This window comes from Pelodiscus sinensis, chromosome 2, assembly GCF_049634645.1.
Source record: "Pelodiscus sinensis isolate JC-2024 chromosome 2, ASM4963464v1, whole genome shotgun sequence".
Lineage (NCBI taxonomy): Eukaryota > Metazoa > Chordata > Testudines > Trionychidae > Pelodiscus > Pelodiscus sinensis.
Window position 1 is genome coordinate 222488102 of NC_134712.1, and position 27300 is coordinate 222515401.

The 27300-nt window shown below is 44.6% G+C and overlaps 1 protein-coding gene and 1 long non-coding RNA gene across 3 annotated transcripts in view; one reads left to right on the forward strand and one right to left on the reverse strand.

Annotated features, from left to right (window-relative positions):
• The window catches only part of DNAJC1 (DnaJ heat shock protein family (Hsp40) member C1), a 255175-nt gene that overhangs the window by 16246 nt on the left and 211629 nt on the right, over window positions 1–27300 (reverse strand). For both annotated transcript variants that reach the window (XM_075922502.1, XM_075922503.1), the window contains exon 9: window positions 18572–18691. In XM_075922502.1, the coding sequence (XP_075778617.1) occupies window positions 18572–18691 (120 nt within the window). The remainder of the gene's footprint in view (window positions 1–18571; window positions 18692–27300) is intronic.
• LOC142827358 (uncharacterized) lies at window positions 920–10456 on the forward strand. Its single transcript, XR_012902069.1, has 3 exons — window positions 920–1464; window positions 2620–2740; window positions 9868–10456. It is a non-coding gene; the product is annotated as an uncharacterized LOC142827358 (long non-coding RNA).

Here is a 27300-nt window from a genome sequence, read left to right on the forward strand (position 1 = left end):
ACTTCCAAACACAACCACACTTCTTAGAGGTCTTGAGGCAATTTATCCCTTTTCTTAAGGAGGTATTTACCTTTACTCTCCTTATGCCTTTGTTTAGACAAGTCCTTGGGCTGCTCAAGAATTAGAGATGAAGAGCATTCATGACAGATAGGCATTACACCAAGGCTCCAGTGGGAGGGCTGACAATCAGGAAAGCCCTGGATCAGATTGGAGCCTAAGAGAGAGTTCTACTAAGTGCCTGTGTTCCCAGAACACCTGAAACTTTCTAAAAGAAGGGGGAAAGGAATAGTAGATTTTACACCTAGAGGGAATGTGCAGGAAACTGTCATAAGGATCACTGTCAATATCTCCTTGTTTATGACAAAAATCAAACCAATGGAACTTAAGAATATGTTGCATCTTTTGACATAGACAACTGTTCCATTTTCTCTCCACAGCTATTTTTAACAGTCTTGTTTCTGCTCCACACAATAGAGGTGTCATCACTAATACACTTGTATCTCAGTTGTCACACAGATATCCTGCCATCCAAAGGCCTCTGAAGATGCTGAAATGCCAATAATGCAAGACTGACCCAATCTCTGACCCTCCTATCATCAACAAGCTAACCAGACAGATAAAACTATTCACCATTCAATGTCAATGCCATCTATATGCAATGTTGGTAGGTCAGGTATCTGCATAAGAGGAACTGTTGTTGACTGATTGTCAATAGAATCTCAAACATGCAAGGCACGTATTTTCTCACCTATGTTATGTAATGTTCCAATAGACTGATTACCAAACTGAAGGAGGACAAAATCGGAGGTGTGGGCAACTTTGCTCGGGTCTCCCTCGTCTGCTGGGGGGGAGGGGGTGCAGCTAGTGCGCCCCCCCCCCCCCCCCGCCAGCACACCAGGCTTTTGTTGCGGGACGCCTCGGGTAGAGCAGCTGGGGTGCTGCCGGGTTGGTCCTGTGGGAACCTACCGGGCAGCGCCCCAGCTGTTCTGTCCCAGGCTCCAGATTCAGCAGCTGTTGAAACTGATCAGGCTGATTCCAGGAAGCTGGAGGCAGAGCAACTCTGCCTCCGGCTTCCTGTAGTCAGCCCCCGGTCAGTTTCAGTGGCAGCAGCTGAATCTGGAGCCAGTTCCGACTTACATACAAATTCAACTTAAGAACAAACCTATAGTCCCTATCTTGTACGTAACCCGGGGACTGCCTGTATAACACTTTCAAATATAATTCATGGAAATGTTACTGTATTGAATTTACTACCAGATGGGGTCAATTTAGTGTTTTAAGGACAACAGTCTTGCAAGAGGCAGTACATATATATTGCAATTGGTGTCTAAATCGAATTGTATTAATCGTTATAGATCAGAAAATCTCTTCTAACAGTGGTTTTCTGGTTTAGGCACTGGAGTGGGATTCTGGAGACCTGTATTCCATTAATAACTCTGCCAAAGAATACCTGTGTGACTTGGGGTAAGGAATTTAATCTTTCTGTGCTTCAATTCCCCATCAATAAAATTGTAATTCTTCAACTTGCATGGCTTTTGCGAGGATAAGCCTATTAACACACGTGAGGCTGTCAGAACCCATAATTGAGAGAATCACGGTATTAAAATACCAGAGATTACAGTGATTGTGCTTTTAAAATGTCCACATTATAGACACTAAAATGTAAAACAGACTAAGAAAATCAGCACTTCCAAAAATAGGTTTTCTAGTGGCAAAACCCTAAAACAAACCCAATAAATCTAACTTTCATTTTTGGATCATTCCATAGCTAGATGTTCTTCCCAGTGATAAGCTAATACATTTAGTATAAACCTAGTTTGTATATTTTTAAAAATAAGCAATCCCTTTCATAATAAAACAAACAAGTATAAAATTAATGTATGACCAGGAGCTCAGCCTGAAAAGCTCAAAGCTCATTAATTATTTCATCATCTTTTCTTTGACATATGGGGAAGCTTACAGAACTGCACAACTCTTACCTCATACTGTCAGGCAACATGCTAATTAGTAAAAGTCTTCTTAAATCTATCCACCTGTCTGTTGTTTTGCTGCCTACCAGGGCCTTTTTCCATGCTGGCAGCAAATCCCCTATCTGTCCGCTATCGCAACCTGAATGCGAGAGATTAGTGACCGCAGAGGCAAGCACGAATCAGTTTACATCCTCTCAGGCAAGAGAATGATATTACTTCACAAGTATGAAATCTGAGATCCCTTTGCCTTTAATTTAGAAAACCTGCAGTTAATAATCACATTAAGGTGTGTTTTGCATGCCAGATTGTAAAAAATAACAGAGGAAATAAAAAACTATTTGAATGCCCCTTGTGGTTACCAAAATAATTTGCTAAAAGGCATAAATTAACATTTTAAACTTTTTATGTGTACCAACATAGATCTTGGGTGGTCATTAATTGTATATTTTTATAATGATTTATGCAGCTCCCTTTTCTGTGCCTTTACATTTAACAATGCTAGTTGCATCATTTGTAATCAATCTTTATTTGGCAAACTGAACATTAGATACATATATCAGACTTGAAACTAGCTTTCCTAATTTAAGATATATTATTGGTTTTCCACATTGTTTAAACATTTCTAATGTACAATTTTGTCTTTTTTAAGGGAAATTGTTTCCTTAAGCACTACAAGACAGAAATGAGACCTAAGCCTGAAGCTACAAATTCTGCAAGGAAAATGGGTCAAGGACCAGATGTGTGGAGGCTGACCAAGAGCACTGGTACAGGTAAGCAGGTCAGCAGGCAGGAACTGTGATTAGAGTAAACTGAACCCAGTTTTCCTTTCATAATCAAAACACTTGATGAAAACAAATCTAATTAATACCACAAGCCAAGTACAGAGAAAATTATTTTTCAAGTTGTATTATCTTTGCAGTTACAAATACAGTCTTGTTTCATTATACTGATCAGTTTTGAGAATTCTATTTTGGATGGAATTAAGATGATTTACAAACCCCATATTAAACTACTAGTTACTAGTTTTAGATAATTAGACACATGAATACACTGAGCCTGGCTTTCCCTGGTTTGTTTTGGAGTTTTTGATACACTGATTGATGATGATTTTCTTGAGAGATATTAGAATTACTTTACTGTACATCAAAAGACCAAAGTTATAGCAGCAGCCAGCAAGGCCACATAGTTATGTGTCTGTCTGTCATATTATTATTCCCTATTTGCAAGGAGTTGTAGGTAACTTATAAAATTAAGTTAGACCAGATATCTATCAAAATTGGTCTTAGTTGATTCTAGTAATTTTTCACAGTAGGAGAAAAACCAACTGTGAAGCTATTATTGTATGTGAACTTCTTGAATTGAACAACCACCAAACTAATAGTACAAAATAACTACTAAGCATCGGCAGTGATGACACAGTTTCTAATTTCACACTTGTATCTGTCAATTTGAAGAGATTTTTTTTTCTGGGTTTCTTTTATCAGATTGTTAATTGAACCAAAGTCAACTCTCCCAAAATAAGAAAATGACAAGTAGTCTTATAGCACCTTAGAGACTAACAAAAATATATCTATATCATGAGCTTTCCTAGGCAAAACCTACTTCCTCAGAATTTGTTTCTATATTTGTCAGCATCTATAAAATTTCCTCCATCCATCCTTTTTTTTGTCGTTGTTGTGTGTGTGTGTGTGTGTGTGTGAGTGTGAGAGAGAGAGAGAGAGAGCGATCAGAGTTGTCTCTAATCTCTTACGGACTGCCCCTCCCATGTTTGCCCCTTATTGTCCCTTACTCTCATATATGCTTCAGATACTAGTATAGCATTGAAAGGTTTGAAGTGTTTGCCCCTCTCAAGAAGGCTGTCATTCCCCCTCGTAGCAGGACAGTAAAGTCTGCATAGGACTCCTCATATTCGTTATGATGTTGTGTGCTTAAATCCTGCATAAAAATATATGCCTATTACATCACAGTGGTAGTCGCATCTTAACTCCGAACAGGATATGCATCTCGGGGTATGTCTACACTACAATGTTAGTTCGAACTAACGGACGTTAGTTCGAACTAATATTCATAGCCGCTTCGAATTTGAATCGAACTAGCGGAGCGCTTAGTTCGAACTAGGAAAACCTCATTTTACGAGGATTAAGCCTAGTTCGAACTTACTAGTTCGAATTAACGGCTGTGTAGCCCCTTAATTCGAACTAGTGGGAGGCTAGCCCTCCCCAGGTTTCCCTGGTGGCCACTCTGGCCAACACCAGGGAAACTCTATGCCCCCCTTCCGGCCCCGGACCCTTTAAAGGGGCACGGGCTGGCTATGGTGCCCGAGCCAGGTGCAAGCCTGCCAGCACCCAGCCAGCAGACCCTGCACCTGGCAAGGCACAGAGCCACCCACCCGATGTCCCCCAGCCCACCCCCTCTTCCCGGGACCAGGCTGGCGGCTCCCGGGAGCTTGCCCTGGACCGCAAGAGGCGGGCACCTTCCTGGGCTAGTGCGGACATCGTGGACCTCGTCCACGATCTCCGCACTAGGCACAGGAAAGTGGCCATCTAGGGCAGGAGAGCTGCCAGCCTGGCCACCCAGGAGCAGGTGTGCATGAAAATCAAGGGGGTCCACTGAGACCCCCGACCCTGAGCCTTGAGCTTACAATGGCCGTCCTGGGTCAGACCAAAGGTCCATCTAGCCCAGTAGCCTGTCTGCCGACAGCGGCCAACCCTAGGGACCCTGGAGGGGATGGACCGAAGACAGTGACCAAGCCATTTGTCTCGTGCCATCCCTCTCCAGCTTTCCACAAACTTTGGGCAGGGACACCACTCCTACCCCCTGGCTAAGACTACTCCATGGACCCAACCTCCATGACTTGATCTCACTTCCCTTTAAACTCTGTTCTAGTTGTAGCCTTCACAGCCTCCTGCAACAAGGAGTTCCACAGGTTAACTATTTGCTTTGTGAACAACAACTTTCTCTTACTAGTTTGAAGCCTGCTACCCATTCCTTTCCTTTGGTGTCCTCTAGTCCTTCTTTATGGGAACTCATGAAGAACTTTTCTGTGTGCACCCTCTCCACACAACCCCTGCTTTTAGAGACCTCTATCCTGTCCCCGCTCCATCTCCTCTTTTCTAAGCTGAACAGTCCCAGTCTCTGTAGCCTCTCTTCATCTGGGACCTGTTCCCAACCCCTGATCATGTTAGTTGCCCTCCCCTCTCCCAGCCTTTCTCTTCCCCTCTCCCACCTCCTTTTCCCAGTCTCCCCCAGTTTTGTTCAATAAAGACAGAGTCAATGTTGGAAGAAACGTTATCTTTATTTTGTACATCAATAAGAAGGGGGGCTAGGGAAGGGTAAGTGAAAGGAGGTGAGGGAGGAATGGGGTACGAGCCCCCGATGGGGAGGACTGGGCTGGCTCTGCGGGCTTCTGGGGGTGGAAGCTCTCCTGCAGCCCCCCGATTGCCCCCTCTCCCCAGATGGCAGCCTGCGGCAAGTGCAGCCGGGCTGATGGCCGAGTGGTGTGATGTGCCCAGTGTGGGTACTCCGGGCAATCCAAGCCAGGACTGCTTTGCAAGCGGGGCACCCCTTAGAACTGTCTGTCCGGGGTGGGGGTCGGGACCCTTTAAGCGCAGCCCTCGGCTAGCCTGAGACAGCATCTCCACGCTCTAAGTCCTCCTCTGATGCCCGGCCGGCACTGCTTCCGGCCATCCTTAAGCCCTGTTCAGGGTCCACTCAATGTGGACTTGCTAGTTCGAATTAGCAAAACGCTAATTCAAACTAGTTTTTAGTTCTAGATGCGTTAGTTCGAATTAGCTTAGTTCGAATTAACTAATTCGAACTAAGTTAGTTCGAATTAACGTTGTAGTGTAGACGTACCCTCAGAGACAGAGGGACTTAGAGGCTGAAGCAAATGATATCCGACAAGGAGACCCAAAGAAAAGTCATGTTTGGTAAGAAAGTTTAAGGTATGTCTACACTAGAAATGCAATTACCAGCAGAGCTGCACTACAGGCAGTCCTCGGGTTACATATAAGATAGGGACCGTAGGTTTGTTCTTAAGTTGAATTTGTATGTAAGTCGGAACTGGCGTCCAGATTCAGCCGCTGTTGAAACTGACCAGCAGCGGCTGAATCGGACACGCCTGGGGCAGAGCAACTGAAGTGCTGCTGGGTTGGTCCCGCAGCACCGCTCCTCGGCGCTACTGGACCAACCTGGCAGCACCCCAGATGCTCTGCCCCAGGTGTTCCCAAGTCAGCCGCTGCTGAAACTGACCAGCGGCTGACTACAGGAAGCCCGAGACAGAGCTGCTCTGCCCCGGGCTTCCTGGAATCAGCCGCTGATCAGTTTCAACAGCGGCTGAATCTGGACGCCTAGGACAGAGCAGCTGGGGCGCTGCTGGGTAGGTCCCCAAGTCAGCCGCTGCTAAAACTGATCAGCGGCTGATTCCAGGAAGCCCGGGGCAGAGCAGCTCTGCCTCGGGCTTCCTGTAGTCAGCCGCTGGTCAGTTTCAGCAGCAGCTGACTTGGGGACGCCTAGGGCAGAGCAGCTGAGATGCTGCTGGGTTGGTCCAGTAGCGCCGCACCTCAGCGCTGTGGGACCAACCCGGCAGCCCCCCAGCTGCTCTAGCCCAGGCGTCGGTGAGAAAAGCCTGGTCTGCTGGGGGGGGGGCGCACTAGCTGCATTTCCCCCGCCCCCCCAGCAGACCAGGGAGATGAGGAGCGGCTTTTCTCGCCGCGGAGGACGCGGGCGGCGGGACCGCGGCGCGTCTCGGCGGTCCCGCCGCCCGCGTCCTCTGCAGCGAGAAAAGCCGCTCCGCGTCTCCCTGGTCTGCTGGGGGGAAGCGCCCCCCGTGCCGCCAGAGGTGGCAACAGTGGGGGAGGCACTAGGGGTCCAACTTAAGTCGGACTGACGTAACCCGGGGACTGCCTGTAAAGACATTTAATACAGTAATGGAAGGGGTTCTTACGTTGCTGTAGTAAATCCACCACTCTAAGGGTACATCTTCACTACAGGCTTTTGTCGACAGAGGCTTTGCATCTACACACTCATGTTGACAAAGAGCGTCTAGACTACAGCCAGTTCTGTCAACAAAGCAAGCCGCTTTGTCGACATGAGAGTGTAGACGCAAAAGACAGCGTAGATGCAATAACGCCTTCTGTTGACAGAAATCTGTCGACAAAAGGAGTTATTCCTCACAGAATGAGGTTTACCGCCATCAACAAGACTGTCGAGTACTGTTGAAGTTATGTCGACAGAACTCAGTGGTAGCGTAGACGCAGGTATAGTTTTGACGACAAAAGTCCACTTTTGTCAACAAAACCCTGTAGTGTGGACACACCTCAAAAGCTGGTAGTGAGGTCAATGGAAGAATTCTTCTGTTGACTGAGTGGTGTCTATAGCATGGCTTAGGTCAACATCACTACACTAACATAGGGTTCAAAATATTTCACAGCTCTGAGGGGTTGTAGTTAAGCCAATCTAACTTAAAGGCTACGTATAGACTGCAAGCTTTTTTTGGAAGAAGCTTTTCCAGAAGAGATCTTCTGGAAAAACTTTTCTCAAAACAGCATTTACACAGCAAAAGCGCAACGAAAAAGCGATCTGCTTTTTTGAAAGATAGTGTCCACATTAATTGGATGCTATCTTGCATTTCAGTTGTGATTACTGCGGATGGAATGGCCACTAGGGCAGCTGTGCTTTTTGCTGGAGGCCTCTTCTTTCCAAAAAAACCCCATACTCTTCCACGTCCACACACACCTTTTTCCAAAAAAGCTTTTTCAGAAAAAGGCTTCTTCCTTGTAGAAAGAGGTTTACTGCTGTCAGAAAAAACCCTCTATTGTTTTGATTTTCTGTCGAAAGAACGCAATAGTAGTGTGGATGTAAGTGTAGTTTTTCCAGAAAAACAGCGTTTTTTCCGGAATATCTCTGCAGCGTAGACATACCCTTACAGACCAGCACACAGGATATAAAACTCAGCCTGTCATTGTTCTCTGAGTTGTAAGTAAAGCCAAATCAGAGGAAAGTGGCTGGCTGCACTATTTAAAGCAGGGGTTGGCAACCTCTTCAAACCAAAAAACCAAACTACATTAAAATTCTGAACAAACGGTCAACAAAGAGCCATATAAGAATGCCCATTTGCATTATTGACAATGTACAACTTAATATTATTGATAACTGACATGTTGATTAATAATAGTATAAATGAAACACTGTACTCACAGACTTTTATTTAGTGGGACATCTGCTGCTGCTACAGGTGCAGTTCATAGATGTGGGGGGTGCAGGAGACTGGGATGTAGACTTAGGGCAGGGAATTAGGGTGTGCGGGAAATGCAAGGGCGCAGGGGGTGGGAAATAAAGTATGTGGGGATTCTGGGGCTCGATTACTTTACCTGGCCAGGGCTGGGCTGCTGTACCTGGACAACAGCCCGGGCCAGGATCGCCACAGCTGGATTGTGGCCTCCCCTCCTACACATGCCGCAGCAGGAGGGGGGCCACCACCAGCCCTTCCTGAGGCCAGATAGGGCTGGACTTCTGGGCCAGTCCCAGGATCAGGACTGGAGACAGGGCACTATAGCCAGATGGGGGCTGGGCCCCAAGCAGGGGCTTGTTGGCCAGGCTTCATTTTAAATAAAGTAAAATATTATGTCCAACAAAAAACATTTCAAGGTTGTCTTTATTTATTGCAGGGATGGGGAACCTTTTTTGGTTCAGGGGCCACTGACTCCCACAAAAAAAAATTCAGTTGGGGACCCCACAAGTAAGAAGCAAAAAACAAAAAAAAACAATCCTCACACTGATGCGCTCCTCCCCACCAATGAAACAACCTCACTCCACAGGAGCTCCAGGTGGAGAGAGGGGAAGGGAGGACTGAGGTTCAAGGCCTCAGGCCAGATTTACTCTTCTGGGTCAGTGCATTTTGTGGGCTTCCTAGGCCCTGGAGTGGGGCCAAAATGAGGGGGTTCAGTGTGTGGGGCAGGGCTGCCAGTGAGTGGAATAAGGAGTGGGGTACAGGTGGGGGTGAGGTCTGGGTGGTGGGACAGGTGCAGGAGCAGGCTGGGAGTAGGGTGTGTGGCCAAGGGGGAGGGTTCAGGAGCAGGCTGGGAGCAGATGTCTGGCTAGGGGCAAGGAGCAGGGGAGGGTGCAGGAGCATGCTGGAGGGGTAGAGGAGTGGGCTGGAAGTAGGGTGTCTGGCCAGGTGGGAGGGTGCAGGAGTGGGCTGGAGGTATGGGGTCTTGGTGGAGGGAATTGGGGGTCTTGGCATGAGGGAGCTGGGGGCACTTACTTTCTTTTACACCTTGCTCCTGGATTCCGGCCAATGGGAGCAGTGGAGAAAGCCTGAAAGAAGCACGTCCTTGTGCTTCTGTGCCCCGGCCGGGGTGAGTGGGTGAATAAGGAAGTAGCAGCACACCTAGCTGCTTCTGGCTCCACTTCTTCCCTAAAAGCCAGATCCGTGGGAGAGGCTCGGGGCTTTCCCCCCTCCCCGCAGGAAGCAGGCATTGGCGCTCCAATCTTGCAGGAGGTCATAAGGCAGGAGTGTCAGTGCAGGCTCCTTGCTGCTGGGGGAGCGAGGGGATGGTTCAGCTTGAGATGCAAAACAGACATATCTTAGAGACAGTAGTTAACATAAGAGGATCCCATAAGACCAAAGAAAACCAAGCCCAAGTGAAAGATTTCAGAATGGGAGTGTCTCAGTTGCGAATACTGGAGATATTTTTGGATGTTTTATGGAACCAGCATCAAGAACCAAGAGGGAAAACACCCATAGGCAGCCTTTAGGTTCAACAATTAAGCAGCCGGATGCTGCTGATGGCCCATCAAAGGCAGTATCTTCTCCTTCCTGTTGATGTTTTGGAATCCTGTAAGCAATGGTTGCTATAACACTACAAAAACATGTGACCATGCCACCTATCTCTAGGCTCCATCTCGGGATGTCCACAAACCAGTGGAGGCACCAAGTTTTGAAACAAAGAGTTCCTGCCATATGATCAAGATTTATAAGGCGAAAAGTAACATCATCAGCTGTTCTTCATTCCTCACACAAGAAGACTCCTGGAAACAAATACTAAATTGGGGTAAGTTCTGGACCTAGGTTAAAGGGATTCTAGTCTGCATGAAGACCTGAGAAACCCAAGCTGTAAAGGTAAAGCAGTTTGTGCTTAAGTATCTACAAGTTTGCCTGTGCCATCAGTTATGGAGAAAATTCATATCTAATCTAACATACTTTAGGTTGAACCTCTTAAATCCGAGACTCTCTAGTCCGTCAACATCTGTGGTGGGCAGAATCGCAGATATTGCTGGAGCAGAGAGCCCTGGCAACTGGGAATGAGAGCCAGTCAAGGAATGCAGTGGAGGGGAGCCCCATCATCAGACGGGTAGGTCCCCTCCCCAGAGAGCCCCAGCCAGGCAGGGAAGCAGAAGGACAAATGAGTCCTGTCCCTGTGCAGCACCATCCCGGCATGGCAGCAGTGGGGCAGCTGTAGAGCCCCGTCCCCAGGGAACCCCATCCAGGCAATTCAGCAGTGAAACTGGCGAGCCCTGTCACCATGGAGCCATGGCACGGCAGCAGTGCCATGGAGCCCCATACCAGGGGAGAGCAAGTGAGGCTGCCAGCAGCCGGTGAGCCCTGTCCCCAGAAAGACCTGACGGGCCATGGTAGCAGCAGCTCAGCCATTGAGTCTAGTGCCCAGGAAGCAGGGCAGCGGAGGAGCCCTCTCCCTGAGAAGCCTCAGCTGGGTGAGGCAGAAGCAGGGCTGTGGTGGCTGGGGAGCTCTGTCCCTGGAGAGCCTCATCTGGCTGGCGGCAATGTGCCAAGCCCAAGCCCTGTAGCAGCAGGGCTGGAGCAGAGCCATCCAGAGGGAGGGGCAGTATCCAGGGAGACCTGTGGCAGGGGACCGCCCCATATCTAGTAAATTCCCTCATTCGAGACAAGTCAGGCCCAGAGGGTGAAGGAGCAGCGAGGTTCAGCCTGTAGTTTGTGTTTTGTTAGGTAATCCGCTTTGATCTGTTTGCTATCCCTTATAATCATTTCAAATCTCTCTTTTGCAGTTAATATATTTTAAGTTTTAATCTAAACCAGTGAGTATGGAGTCAATTGCCTAGAAATCTTTGCTCAAGGGGCAAAAACTGTTGCATATTCCTCTTTACACTGAGGGAAGAGCAAACTCTTTGCGCTTATGTTATTCATGTTATGTTCCCTGTGCAGGACAAGATGGCATAAAATTGAGTTTATACTTTGCAGGGGGTGCATGCATGCCTGGGGAGTTGCCTTGGCTGCAGCCTTTCTAGTGTAGGTTCACGCAGAGCCTGCAGATGTGAACTGCAGCTGGGTGTGTCCCTACCTGTGTGAATGCTGCTGTAAGAATAGGACTGGGAGCAGTCTATAGCTTGTCACAAGAACACATTGTGAGAGTGGGTCAAAGGTCTCAGCAGTACCAGTTTCAGGTGGCACCCCAGGAAGGAACTCATCATAGTCCCTTATCACTAATCAGCAGCAAGGTATGAGCTTCCTTCCCCTGAACTCCCTCCAACCACTGTTTGGTCAAGGCACTAAGCAAAGGTGCCTTCATCTCACTGCAAGGCAAACATGCTCAATATATATAAAGTTCAGAATGCTTAGGTATCAATGATGTTATCCAGCAGAACCCAGTAACAGCATACCGCATTTCTGATATTTCTAAGCAGTGTTTTTTAAGTAACAAACAAACTTTTCAGGCAAAGGTGATAGAGATATGGACCAAAAGCCCCTTAAAACTGGACACTTAAAAATGGCCAAAAGCACATTATATGCCATACTGTCAGGATGAGATTAAAAAAACAACTCCGTACACTCAATGCACAAAGAAAAGCCAACACGCAAAAACAAATGAAATCACAAAAAGACTAAGTTAAAATAACAGTAAGGATCTGACATATTGACAAAAGCCAGAAACCTCTCCTTAAATCACTTCATTCTGCTTAAGAATACCAGTGGAAACGAGGACCTCAGAAAAGTTTAGTACTGCAAATCATAACATCACAAAGGAATATAGTATGACCTACAAATTGTAAAGAAAAAATTCCATTGGTGCTCTTTTTTTGCTTCTTGGTTATGTATGAAAAGTTTAGGGTTTTCTTTAACACTGCAAACACAGTTTTGCTCTGTTTTTAGTAAAGGATCTTTAGCTGACTACAGAGCCAGTGGGATGAAGGCATAAAACACTGAAACTTGAGTAGTTGAGAAAAGGGAAGATTTCTAACTGGATTATTTAAAAAAAACAAAACACTATTTTTGTTAATACCTATTTAGCCAAGCTCCTGATAAACACTTGGGAGCAAGCCTCAAAGATTCAAATACAGTAATTCCTCATTTAACATGGTAGATACGTTTCAGAAAATGATTGTGTTAAGTGAAAACGTGTTATGTGGGGTCAATTTTCCCATTGAAAATAGTGGAAAAGGTGGAGGTTGTGTTTCAAGCAGTGATGTCAAAGTCAATTTTCTGTTGGTGCTGAGTCATCAATGTCAACATTAGACGATGTACTGTACTGTACAGTACAGTAAAACTCCCAATAGGGCATCAGCTGGAACCCAGAAGTCCTGCGGTTAACCGCTCTGTCGGCGGGGCTGCTGAGAGCCGCATGTGCACTCGCAGCTCCAGCCTGCACTTGTTAGCAGCCGGCACTGGGACATAAGATTGGGGGAGAAAGGGGACTGGGTTACAGCAGGGAGGGGAGGTGTTTGGGTCTGGGGAAGGGAACGGGAGGGAAGGAGAGGGAGATTGGGTTGGGAGTACAGTATGCCCCTGCGATGGGTCTGACGGGTCCTGCACTGTGTGTGGCGAGCGGAGGGGAAGTGTCGCCGGGGAATGGTGTGGTGAGCGGCGAACCCTCCGCCACTTTGCAGGGAGGCAGGGGAAGCCCCGCGCAGCCGCCGGCGACAGGCCAGCTGGGGAAACCATGTTATTCAAAAATATCCCCCCCCCCAAAAATCGTGCTATCCCAAAAACATGTTAAGTGGGCACGTGTTAACCGAGTAATTACTGTACAGTAGTTTGGTAGTCTTACAAAGAATTTCACAGCAAAAAACAAGGGAAAACAAGACTTGATAATCCCAATATTTCCAGGCAAAAACTAAGCAAGAATTATTGTAAAGGAAGAAAGAGGCCACGCTATTATTTTTTGTTTTGTAGGTCACAAAAGAGTTCTGGTTCATTCCTTAGACGAGACAAACCCTATGTTCATTTAGCCTGCCTAATGCTGGACTAGACTGCAAATAAAGATCCTATGTCCTCTTTGACAAAATTAAGGGATGGCCTAATATCCACAGCATAATGGCTATGTTTATGGTAGCTCCTAACTTCAGAGTTTCTAACACCAAGGCAGCAACTGTGAGGGAGCCATTTTAAGCACCATTTCATTGACACCTGCTCAGTGCAGGCCTATACAACACACTCATAATAGCAATTGCTGGTGCCTGACATACGAAAGTGGAACTGCACTAGCATTAGGAGGAAGAGTTCAGATTAAAGCCTAGCATAGACCAGGTTTACACTCTGCATAGTGGAGTGACTATGTACTGAGTACCCTCCTTTGGCCAAATTCACTTTGCAGCTATACTGACCCTATTAACTCCCATTTGCAGGACCCTTTAGAACTGCAGGCTTTCATGTGGATAAATCTCCTGTCCCAGGGCTACTGTAATAACAAACAACTCTTAATCCTCACAGTTCCAAAATAAAGTGCATCATCACACAACAATTCATATGTAGCACCGGAGTCTTCTCTCACAGCTGGAATGCTTCTTCTGTCCCACTCTGTCTTCACACCTCATTCTCTCAGCTTGCCCTAGCTGAAACTTAAGTCTTCTGGCACAGACCTTTAGGCCTCTAAATTGTAGGCCCAAATTGTGTCTGGGTTTCCACACCGGAGCCTTCTCTTCCCTGGGCTCTGCTCTCTTACAGCTCCCTTGGTCTTGCGGTTTTCCCTGCAGGAGCCCTTCACACAGACTACAATTTCCTGAGCTTCCTCCCTCCCCTTTTCTTTGCAGCCTCCTGAGGCTCTTTATAGGGCAATTGTCCTGAGTCCTGATCTCTTCCACGTGTGACTCATTCTGTAATCAGGGATGGCTAGCTTCAACAGGATCCATCCTGTTACATATATATAGGCCACACAAATGCTATAGCAATGCTATAGCTCAGTGGTTCCCAAACTTTTTGGCATCACGCCACCTTTTTGGTTTTTGAAAAACCCTCATGCTCCCCCCCTCCTCCCCCCAAAATAGCAACAAAACTTTAGAAAAAAAAGAACTGACTGGGACAGCAAAACTTGATTGGGGGGAGGGGGGTCTGGGTCACCTCATGCCCCCCCCCCCCCCCCGTTTGGGAACCCATGCTATAGCAGGTTATTTCCAGATCCTGATTTCCCCTTGTAAAAAATCCTCTTGCAATTCTTTTTTGCTTGCCAGCTCAGTAAGACTGCTTACAGGATATATCTATCCCTTAGCTCACTAGATAGCTCAGAGGACAGAGGATCCAGTGGTTGAAACTGTCTCTCTGGAGTTTGAGTGGCAGTCTTCTTTCTTTCCTCCAGTATTTGGCATGTACAGGTAACATTTTGGGATCTCTCATCTGTGAAAGGCTCTCTACAGCAACATATTTTTACATAAGTACGCACAAAACTGACAAGAGAGGAAGAAGGCCGTCAAATGTATTATTTTAGGACTCCTTTTTGCATCATTCAGCTTGGGGTGGGGAACCTTTTTAACAGCTGTGGCCCGCTGTCCCACAGAAAAATCAGTCAAGGGCTACACACAAGTAAGAAGCAAAAAAATAAAATCCCAACCCCTCACTGATGTGGCCCCCGACTGAGAAGGAGAGGTATTCCCCTCACACACCAGAGCCTAGAGGAGCCCAGGCTAGTAGATTTGCATGCTCCAGCCCTGTGGTGGGTGGCAGAGGGACTGGAGCATCATCATGGATTCCCCAGTGCTGCAGGGAGCCCTGAGCCTCAGGGGCTGGATCCAGGCAAGCTGAGGGCCACATCCGGCCCATGGGCCTGAGGTTCCCCGTACCCCTGATGTAGGGGGTTAGCATCCAGGGACTTTGGTGAGGGCCCACTAGATCAGTGGTTTTCAAACTTTTTTCAGGCAACCCAACTGAAGAAAATTGTTGATGCCTGTGACTCAACAGAGCTGGGGATGAAGGGTTTGGCGTGTGGGAACTAGGAAGGAGTGGAGGCAGAGGGTTAGAGTTACAGGGGTGAAGGCTGGGAATGAGGGGCTTAGAGTGTGGAAGGGGGGTCTGGGCTGGGGGATGGGATTGAGGGGAGGGAGGAATCATAGCTCTGAGCTGGAGGTTCAGGCTCTGGGGTAGGGTCAGGGATGAAGGGCTTGGGGTGCCGGAGGAGGGCTCTGAGCTTGAGGGTCTCAGAGCTGGGGCAGGAGCTCGGGGTATGGGCTTACCTCCAGCGGCTCCCAGTCAGTGGCATAGTAGGGAGACTAATGTAGACCTTCCTGCCTCTTCTGGCATCACACACCACACTGTACCCCTGAAGTGGCCAGCAGCATGTCTGATTCCTAGGGGGAGGCAGGCAAGCAAGTCCATGCAGCTCCTACCCACAGGCATCACTACCCAGCTCCCACTGACCAGTTCTTGTCCAATTGAAGTGTGAATCTGGTGATTGGGCTGGGGGCAGCATGCAGAGCCCCGTGAATTCCCTGCCTAGGAGCTGGATCTACTACTGGTCACTTCCAGGGTGCAGCGCCGTGTCCAAACATATTAGGACTAGCCCAGTGGTTTTCAAAGACTGGGTCATGACCCAACCTTAGCCAGGCAGCACTGCTGATGGGACTTCTAATGGCCTGTTCAGCAGTGCTGAGCAGAGCCACTAGGAGGTTGAGCACATTCCTCAACCCACTACTGGATCACAATTGGCATTTTGAAAACCACTACACTAGGTGTTCAAAGACAGATTCTAAATTTTTTTTAATTGTCTGTCTGTATAGTGCCTACTAGAATAGGGTCCTGGTCCATGACTAACACTCCCAGACACTACAGCAACATAAATAATACTAGGGAGCAGTGCCCCCTACTCACTACTCTTACAAACCCCACTGTCTCTGGCAGTAAGCAGCCCCAGCCTCTTGCTCCCTCTCAGCTGCCAGACAGGGCTGAAGCCACGCCAGACCCAGCCTCTTGGCCCCCTGCCTCTCTGGCCACTGGGGCCATCCCAGTCTCTGGGTGTCAGTAAGACCGGCTCTCCCCAGAGCCGCCAGGAAGCACTGGGGCCATGCCAGACCTACCCCCTGCATACCTCCAGCCACTGGGGAGGGCCGTGGGCCATTCCAGAACCAACCACAAGGGAGGATCGTGGGCCGCGCCAGACCCGGCTGCTGGGGAGAGGAGATGGTCAGCTCTCCCCCCAGCCACCAGGGAGGGCCAAGGCCATGCCAGACCTGGCTTCTCGGCACCTTCCACCTCCCTCCCTGGTCACAGCCATCCCCAGCCTTCCCCCACCACCCTGACTGCAGCCAGTCCCGGCCTCCGCACCCTTCTCCCCAGTCGCAGCCAGCCCCAGCCTCCCTAGTTGCAACCAGCCCTGGTCTCTCAGCCCCCCTCTGGCTGCCAAAAGAGGGCCAAGGCCAGGCCAGGGGGCAGCGGGGGCAAGGGCGGCAGTGGCTCCTTGCTGCACTCGGCTCCCCAACATTCTGGGACCCAGCAGGTAACTGCCATCTCCAGCTGCTTTAGGCCAGGGCTGGGAGTGCTCAGGCTGCAGACAGTCCAGTGCTCCAGCCTCAACTCTCCCGCCTGCAAGATTAGTGCGCCAGCACCAGCTTCCTGCAGTGGAGGGAGGAAGAGGAGAAAGCCCCAAGACTCTGCAACAGGGGAGCGAAAACCGGACCTAGCTTGGCATCTTGGGGCTTTCACCTCTTCTCCCTGTCCCACAGGAAGCCGGTGATGGTGCGCTAGTCTTGTGGGGGACAGGGACGTTGAGGCTGAAGCACCGGGCAGGCTCTTGGCCCTGGCCCAAGGCAGCCGGAGGTAGCGGTTCCCACTGGGTCCCAGAGAGTCGGGGCTCCAAGAACAGCAAAGAGCCACTGCTGCCCTCACTCCCGCCACCCTCCTGCAGGGAAGTAGAATCTGCTCAGGCTGGGCTGCAAGGCAGTTTTGCCATCTCCGAACACTGTCTGGGGCAGGGAGGCCACGCAAGGGCGGAGTCTGTTGGACGCCAGAGTGACATGATGATGTCACTCTGGCATCCCATAGGAAAAACTTGTAGATAGATAGATAGATAGATAGATAGATAGATAGATAGATAGATAGATAGATAGATAATAGTCTGTCTCAGGCAGATTTTGTTTACAATTTTTGTGCAAGTCTTTGTTTAAAGATTTATTTTTCACACATAGTACGCTGTCAAGCTGCTTAAAATAAAATATATTACTCAGAACTGCTGTGTAAAATAAAATGTCTTCTAATAAAACCCTCTTTGGTCAGTACTGTTAAGTGAGAGACACCTCATATCTAAATTGAACACAACATATTTCACCATCTGTAGTATACTGCATCATACATTGCTTAGTTATGTGCACCTCAAGAACCCTACAGCTTGCTTGTAAATAATACAGGCTTATTTAACGTCTTAATAATCTCATGCTAGAAATAAAAATCACCTTTCCATTATTCGTTTCCAAAGAAAAAGTTTAAAAAAAGCTTTATAAACGGGCTTGCAGATAACCTACTGTAACCTATATGATAAATTTGTGACTATTTGACTAAATGAAGGTTTGATTTTCCGAAAAAACCTTTGCTAGATTTTTTATTATTAAATATAGAATATTAAGTCCCAAAATGTACATCAACTGAATTAAACATTTAAACCTTGTGCTACTGAACTCCTCCAGAGTCCAGATCCTTTGGAATAGGATCAACTGAAAGGACTATTGAATGCCCTCTGCAGACACTGTGGCGCACATACAAGTGATCTATTGCTGAAAATGAAAAAAAAAATCCTTTTATAGGCCACTCAAGAGTTTTCAAGATAACAATACATTAAATCCTTAACTATGTGTGTATATATTACATGTATGTATGTCACACCACTATAAAATATGTATTTGAATAAGGATATTAATTATTTTACACAATATGACTGTTAAGCATATTATAGTATGAAAATAAGAAATGCAATACTATCAATCTCATACCAACTGTTTTGTAGAAATAGTTCAGTTTAATTAATGGAAACCACCTGTATAAATGCTATTAGCTGATTCATACTTAAAAAACCCCCGGCTTAAACAGAACTGTAAACTAAGTCTCACAAATTTCCTTTTGAGTTAAAAGGGGTTACCACAAACACTAAAAGCAGGCATTGTTTTTCTGTTATCAGGTTACAAGTAGTTCAAGTCTCTAAGCACCAGAATCCCCCATACAGCTGATCAGTTACAGCTGTTAATTGTGGAGCAAGGGACTGCTGACATCTGCTTCTTGCTTAGTTAGTTAATGGTTCACTTCCAGGTCCTGAAAGGATTGCAGCTCCTCTCAAAAGACAATGTTGGACCCCATCTATGTCTACCTTCTACACTGCCTGTCTTGTTCTGGTTTGTCACTCTCCATACAAAGCAAATCTGAGTGAACTCACATCTGCCGCTGATCGACCCAATTCGTGAGCAATCTTTTCCCATCGACCTGGGGTCCCCCCTGGGAACTTAACCATACTTCTTGTCAGCTGGCTAAGGTCCTCTTCTGTCCATTCAGGTGCCTGCAAAACATGTGTAAATGTTTGGGAAATTAGAAAAAAAAGTAGTCAAATAAAATATTGAACACTTAAATTAATCAAATAATGGATGCTGTAACAAATAAAGTAATTTAATACTGCTTTAAAAACTTGTTAGTTGAATGCTCTGTTTCTTCTGCTGTTACAGAAAACAGGACATAAACAACTTCCAGTGATTGAACTTGAACCTTTAAAATTATTTAATACGCAAAATGCATGTTAGTGCAGTAGATACATTTAACTTATGACACTATGAAAAAAGCGAGCAGTAAAAATTAAAATAAACCACAATCTAAGATATCAACATTATAGATAATATATAAAATCCTCTTACATATACTTGAATTATCCATAAAGAAGGAGAAATATTTTAAAAGTCCTCAATTAAAAAATATTGAAAATAATCCTAAATGTTAATTATCAATCTGTATCTTAAAAACACTATGCCCAATTCAGTTAGTTGTTAAAGCCACTATAATATATGTATAGTTTAACATTTCGAGATCATACAGCCGTGAAATCTGACAATTTTGTATTCCACTATGAATTTTTCTAAAGCAAATACATTTTTCTATTGCCCGTGGCTTCAGTGACCACGCACATGAAGAAAACAGAAAGAAACTGGACATTTTCAAAGAGCAACAAGGCCCAATAACTAAAATATAAAACAATGTTCTACTGCATCAGCACACTGCAAATGATAAACAATTTCCTCCTTTATGACAACCAAATAAGCAAGAAAACACCGGTTCCTCAGATATAATAGCAATATTAACTATTACATCTTTTTATGTTAAATTGCCTCTCCAAGAACACAAGGCTTTGTACTCAGTCTTCCATATGAGTAAAACTAGTGACTATTGAACTAAGCATTTGTAAAAAGGAGTTAAGCATTTTATTTTTAAAATAATCCTTTATGACAAATACTTCTTCTAATCACCATTTCTGATAATGAACAGAAATATATCAAGCAGTTTGCATTACAGAGCCATCAGCACAGAACAACAGTCAGAGGTGAGTGACCCCAGGGACCATCTCCACAGCTACAGCAAAGCTTCTCCCTGACACTAATCCTGCCTGTCATTCTCCCACTGTGCTCTAACCACACTGACATCCGCCTGCCGCACTGCAAGCTTAAAGGGCCCTTCCTGACTTTTTACTGTCTCCCCCAATCAATGGTTCAAGCGTGCTCTTTTCACCATGTCCAAATGGCAGCTTCACTCATAATCAAAGTGCACTGCCCCTGTTAAAGGGCTTCCCGAAAGGCTCTACCATTTGCATTCATTTGCAAAGCAAACTACTTTTATTCACTTTGTTCTGCTATCAAGAATGTTCCCTGAAGCAGATAAATTGGCATAAATACAACCTGCCACTTAAGAGACAGTAAATAATAGCCAATAGTGGGGAGGATTTTATCAATTGTTCTATTTTGTAGCCACATAATTCTTTGTTCATCAAATACTAAAAGCCTCAAATATTCATATTTATATAGTTTTTAATACAAGCACAGATTAATTGTCTATCATAGTTTATATTTAACATGTGTGAGAGATATAGCACATACATTAAATATATAGTAAAGGTGTTTACGGAGAAAATGCTAAATACAAAAAACATGTCATACAACACTGCAACCTTATATTTTATTTGTTGTACAAAATACAAACTTATTTGTTCTAAATTAAAACTTCTTTATTACTATATTTGCATAACTTTGGGGTCCATAGATATGACGTTCTTGGGTACCTTTAAATATTCTAGCTTTGAAAATATAATTCCAGTACCATTTATTTTTAAAATGAAACAGCTGAGTAGGGAATTTTAATTTTCACTAAGTTTTTCATAAGTAATATAATGCACACATTGAATGTAAGCATTTGTGAATGCAACTTTGCTTCAATAACAAATTAAAATTATGTTTTACATTGATTTCAAATGTAAATGCTTATAACATAAAGTAGCTGCATAAATAGATGTTAACACAATATTTAAAGCATATCCAAACAATTTCACACAAAAATCAAAGTAATATTTCTGCACTAACAGAAACAATTTAGAGGCAGCAAAACATCTGATAGGTTTTCATTTCTTTAAAACAATTTTCATAAGTTTCGATTCTTGGATGTGTTACATATTTAAATTCCTGTGGATAAATGTTACACAAGTAAACACAATACTCATTTTCCTTAGCTATCATCATTCCGAAATTCTAATAAAAACCTACTACCTACTGATTTTTAAAAAAGCAAACAAAACCCTAAATTCTGCATTCAGCTAAGATACCAATGTACTGAATGAAAATTTTATTTCAATAACACGATAACTTACATTAATACAATTTTAAACAATTATAACAAGGACCAAAATTCTTTGATAGACCTTTTCAGGAATCCATCATTAACCACTAGTGCTGTAAAGAGCTTTGGTGAATTTGCAATTCCTCAGCAATAGATAATTGTGTCTTTAGATGAAACAGCGCCTACTATGATCCAACTACTACAAGCAGCCAGGAGGGTGGCCATAGTGTGAATGTATTCTCCTTGTTCTGATCTGGATCCAACTGTAACCGAGAATCTCAAATGAATGCATAAGCATACTGCTTTGTCACGTTAATCATGTGTCCAATATTACTGAAACACTGGACCAAAATTAATCTTTGCAGTTAAATAATGGAAGATACCATATAGTGAGGGGACAGCTGATGTGACTGCATAAGCATTTTGCATCAGAAAAGCTCTGCTCTGGGATTAACTCGCCACACTGAATGCAAAATAAAAGGAAGCAGAGCTATAGGCCTCAGCTTTTAACATTAAATAAATTACATTTACAAATACAAAAACAATCATAGCATTTGCTCAAATTATATTCCATTAAATGGTTTATTGTACAGGTCTTGTAAGAATCAATATACGCAAACTTCTCTGCAATCTTTGAAGAGCGAGTAAAACTGCCTTATGTTATTTTCCATAACTATTACATGCTTTTATATCTTTAATTATTTCATGTAGCTCCTTGTAGCAAAAGCAAGTATATGCTATGAGGTCTCCTTTATAAAAATAATTCATTTTTTAAATAAACTAACACCACAGACTACCATTTGGTTTCAAACAAAACAATCTTTTAGATCTCTAATTTAAAATTGTGAACATTTTGAAGAGTCACACAACTGCATACAATTTTACTGATAGACTTGAGAATTATTTACATTTTAGAGTTCACATAAAAGTGCCTAAGTTTAAAAAGAATCCATTCTAATTTGATGATTATTAAGAAATTCAAAGACTGAAATTCTGTCATTGGCCTACCCCACAAGAAGTTAGGCACTGTTTCGTGCACATTTTAGCTCAGCCTCACCTTCCCTGCTATCCAATACATAAAGCCTTTGGACATACATTCTCAAAACACACCAAAAAGTTATATTAGCATGACTATGTGTCTCATGGAAGCAGGGGTGAAAGTAACCTAAATTTCTTACAGGTACTATATTATCACAACCTCCCTCCTCCACTCCCCCCGGTTGGGGTCGGGGTGTAGGAGTCAAGGCAGGGGGCTAGAGATGTGTGGGGGTGCAGTCAGAGTTGTGGTGTATGAGAGGCTCAGGGAAGGGGGTTAGGGTCTGAAGTGCAGAAGTCAGGGAACTGGGACATGGGAGGAGAATGGAGGAAGAGCCAGGTTAACTTACCTGGCTGGGACTGAGTCACTGCAGTCAATTCTACTATCTCCCTTCCTACCCATGCCATGGAAGAGTGGGTCTGGGGCCAAGCACTGCAGCCAGATGGGACTGGGAGCGTATTCACCTCCCTTACAGCGTGCACCTCCTGCCGGCCCCTTCATCTTTCCTGCCTGCCTCCTACAGAGTGGCACGCCCAGCCAGTGCTTGCCAGAGTGCAGCCGAATCTTACTGGAGCTGAACACTAGGCCGCACCTGCTTACTTTCACCTCTGTAGTGAAGTGAAAAACCCAGAGATGGATGAGCCAACCTAACTTTGGGTCAGGACATTTCTAAGTCAACAGAAGAATTCTTCCATTGACAGAGCTACTGCCTCTTGAGAAGGTGGTGTCTGTCACTGTAGTATTTATGCTGAATTGCTACACAGGTACAGGTACAGCACTGCAATTGTGCTATTGTAGTTTATTAGCTATCAACATACACTTAGCTTCAGGGAGTAGCCGAGTTAATCTGTATGGGTATGTCTACACTGCCACCCTAGTTCGAACTAGGGTGGCTAATGTAGGCATTTGAACTTGCAAGTGAAGCCCGGGATTTAAATATCCCGGGCTTCATTTGCATGTTCCCGGGCGGGCGCCATTTTTAAATGCCTGTAGTTCGAACTACCTGCCTGTGGCTACACACGGCATGGACTAGGTAGTTCGAACTAAAACTCCTAATTCGAACTACCATTAAGCCTCCTTGCAGGAAGAATAATGGTAGTTCGAATTAGGAGCTTTAATTCGAACTACCTAGTCCATGTCGCGTGTAGCCGCGGGCAGGTAGTTCGAACTACGGGCATTTAAAAATGGCACCCGCCCAGGAACATGCAAATGAAGACTGGGATATTTAAATCCTGGGCTTCATTTGCAAGTTCGAATGCCTACCTTAGCCACCCTAGTTCGAACTAGAATGGCAGTGTAGACATACCCTATGGGATAAACTTAAAAAAACAACAAATGGTCTGGTAGCACTTATAGACTCACAAAACATGCATCATGAGCTTTTCTGAAGAAGTGGGTTGTGCCCATGAAAGCCCATGATACCATCTGCATGTTTTGTTAGTCTATAAAGTGCTACCAGACCATTTGTTGTTTTTTAAACATACACTTATTCTTGCCATCTTATCTGAGGGTACAGGTACAAATTTATGTCCCGCTCTAGCGTGTGTCTGCCCGCCCATACTGAAGGATGTAGCTAAAGCATGTGTAACTGATTTAAAATGGTCTTGGATGGTCTGCCAATGCTATTCCACAGTTCCCATGGCCTGTATTTTCCAGCTCTTCTATCTGCTGACCTCCTACAGGAAGCTTACTGCTGGTTTAAATAGAGCCATTAGACATTAATCCTTCATTGCTTGTGAACTATGCTACCGTCAAAACAACTAAATCCAGCTCAAACAAGAAAGATGCTCAACCAGTGATTCTGGCAAACTTTCAGTGTGAGGACTACAAGCCTCTCGCCCCTCAACCCTGCCTTTTTTTTTTTTTTTTTGGCAGAAGCAACAAAAACATGGATATGTATAGCAAAATCTCAGTGAGAGTGGTGGAGGTTAGGACAGACCAGACTACACACTATTTCAGGGAGCAGACCAAGCACTTCAAGACCACCTACTTCAACATGAAAGAAAAGACTGGAAAGCCTAGCAATTACTATGAAGAATCTGACCAAACACTGCCATCACCTCCAAAGCCCACAGTCCTGTCCAATCATCTCGAGTCACACAAATACAATTTTCAGACCAACAGCAGAGTGGACAAGGACAGCACCAGAGGACAGGGGCTAGAATGTCAGTACTCTTCTAAGATGTAGCATATGCAAAATTACCTGCCTGTTGTCAAAATGTGATTTTGTAGAAAAAACCCATGGAAGATGGATCTGTTGATTCCTATGGAAAGTGGAGGCAACTTTAGGGAGAAACTTGGGATGCAGCCTCAGAGTTGCTTTGTCTTATAAAAAAAATACGTGGTGGGTCTGGCTGTAAGGCACTACTTCATGTGCCTAGCTGAGGTAATGGCAATTAGAAATTCTGTCTTCATGAATAGGCAGAGCTTGACAAGTGGCGGTGAGCCCCGCTCGCTAGCCGTGCGGTTTGGCACGTTGCGCATGCACGCTGAGCATGCGCTGACTGTGTTGCGGCGCCATGCTGGGCTAAAATTGCCCTAATTGTCGAGCCCTGTGAATAGGTATCAGAGAAAGCAAGTTGCCATGTCCGGTCAAAGCAGGAGGTAGAAAACAACAAATCTGGGTGAAGGACCAACCCATCACTACGAGAAAGCCAGAGCAGAATGAGCCAAAGGGTAACCAGGGGACATATTGCCATCTGTGTCACATAAAGGAACCAGATTTGTCTTAGCCAGTAGAGGACAATCACAATAACTCTTGCTGTGCCTCTTCAAATTTTCAACAGAACCTTGGTCAGAAAAGAAACTGTGGGAAGGCATACAAGAGTACTCTGTCCCATAGGAGGATTAGGGTGTGTCTGAATGAATGTTTCCCCAGATTGGCCCTGGAGCCAGAAACAAAGACATACTATCAAAGAGATTTGTAGTTGGGGTTCCTCAAAATGTTCATCTTCCATTCATGGTTATCATTTGTATCTCATATTCTGTATCCCTAGTAGACAGACAGCTGAGATAAGCACATTGTGACAAATGAACCAATTACAAAGTTTGAGTGCACAGGTATTCTGCAATGTGGCTTGGTGATCACAAGTTTGTAGATGCAGGAGCCAGGACATGTGTACATCAGGCACTGCACACATAGCCTAGCCCAATTTGAAGTCAATGACTGTTTGGTCATTGATTTTAATAAGAGCAGGATTTCACCACAAGAATCACTTCGGTTAGCTTACTGAATGAAATATATTTTTAGGCTCGGATCATGCTAACACTCATGCATGTGAATAATTAAGCACGCAAACAAGTCTTTTCATGTTTTTAATCATGTGAATTAACATTTGCAGGATGAGATCTTTAACCAAGACCCCTACAACCAAATGGATTTTGTAATTCAAGGTATATTTTATTTGTACTATATACATTACAGAAAGTACAGGATTTTTAAATTATTTTTTGCACGCCTGTAAATGCAAACGTTTGCTGAAATCTGCTCTGCTTTAGCAAGGCTACTCAGTCTATAACATTGTGTTCCGAACCGTTGGTTCAGATTAAAGACATACACCAGTCCCTAGAGCTCACATTCAACTGAATTCACACTCAGCTCTTACATTTTTGGGATATACAATTATCACTCAGATATATACTATTCCTGAACTTGTGTCTTCTTTCAAAACTCACTTCCACTACAATGCCCTTACTAGAAATCAGTTGAAGTTTAACTAACGAGTCTGAAAGGAAGTTGGAGTTATCAGTGGCAGACTAGCTACTGGCACAATAGGGCTCATGCAGAGGGGGCCTGGAAAATTGGGCAGCCTGGTGTCCCAACCCACTCTGCCTGATTTTCCTGCTTCAGAGCAGGGGAAGCTCCCCACGCTTTGACTCCACGCCCCAGCTGGAACGGCTGTGTGATTGCAGTCAGAATGGGAGGGAAAGGGCCTCCACTTACTCTAGCTCAGAGCCCTGCAGATCTATAGTCCACCTCTGATGGCAAAATGTAGAGCCCAACATGTATACAAAATTTGTATCCATATCTGCATAATCAATCTATGGATATCTGCATCCACATCCATGGACACAGATACTAAGCAGATACACAGATTTTCAGGGTTTCAAATTTGCTAGGTTCTAGATACAAAATTTGTATCTGCATTTATACCTGCAAAAATGGTCCACAGATGTGGATACCTGTGGATATAAAGCAGATATCCACAAATTTGCAGGGCACTAAGAATATGTATTTACAGTTGTAGTTACAGAAGCTTTTTTAAAATAGCAAATGTATATATAATACAAACTCTCTACATCACCTTAGAGCTTCTTGTAAGCTCTTCAAGGCAGGAACCACATCTAACTCTGTATAGCACTTAGGACAACGATACCCCCATTCACACATGAACCTGGAGTATGGCATCTGGAAACTAGCATAATATATTAAGATACTATGTAGAAGAAATTTAAGTCAGCAGGTGACCTTAAAAATGCTTTCATTTTGTTCAAAGCAAAATCATATGCTAAGAAGCACTTCTCATGAATAAACTGAGATGTGAATAGTTGATTTTAATTACAATGGGTATTTCTGAGATTTATAGTGGCTGCCATCTTGATAAAATGACATGTTTGACACTGGCTTTTTGGCAGGCTTTGGGTGAATATGTAAGCCAGCTTTAATACCAGTTTTAACCGTCAGAAGGTTGTTTAAATCTTTCAGCGTTTAAATGAAGAGTCTAATTTACAAATATTAACATTCACTTTGATAAGTAAATTAGATTGGAACCTGGCATTCAAACCTTTCTGTGTATTCTGTAAGGTTAGTATCACAGCTGTTACTTTATTTTTGAAAAGCAAAGATGGCTGCATCATTTTGTTCAGAAACACCAATGTTAATTAAAATATTTATTTTCAAATACTTTCTACAATCTAAGCATGGCAAGGAGTGATTCTTACTTTAACATTCTCATTCTCACTCTTGAGTTGAGTAACATGTATACAACTATCTTGAGAGGATATAGGCTGAAAAGTAACCCACATTTACTATTTCAGACTGGTAAATCCCATCAACAAGAAGTTAAGTTATTATTTGTTTCCAGTAGTTCTCACAATGTGCTAAGTGAATACCATACATAAGAAGCCACAGTCCCTGCCTTTACGAGTTTAGTTGTCTCTTAGATCCTCATGGTCCAACACAATGAAGGGAGAAAAGGTAAAAATGTGTAAATAGTAGAGATCAAAATAATGATCAGCCATATAAGGCAATATAACATTGA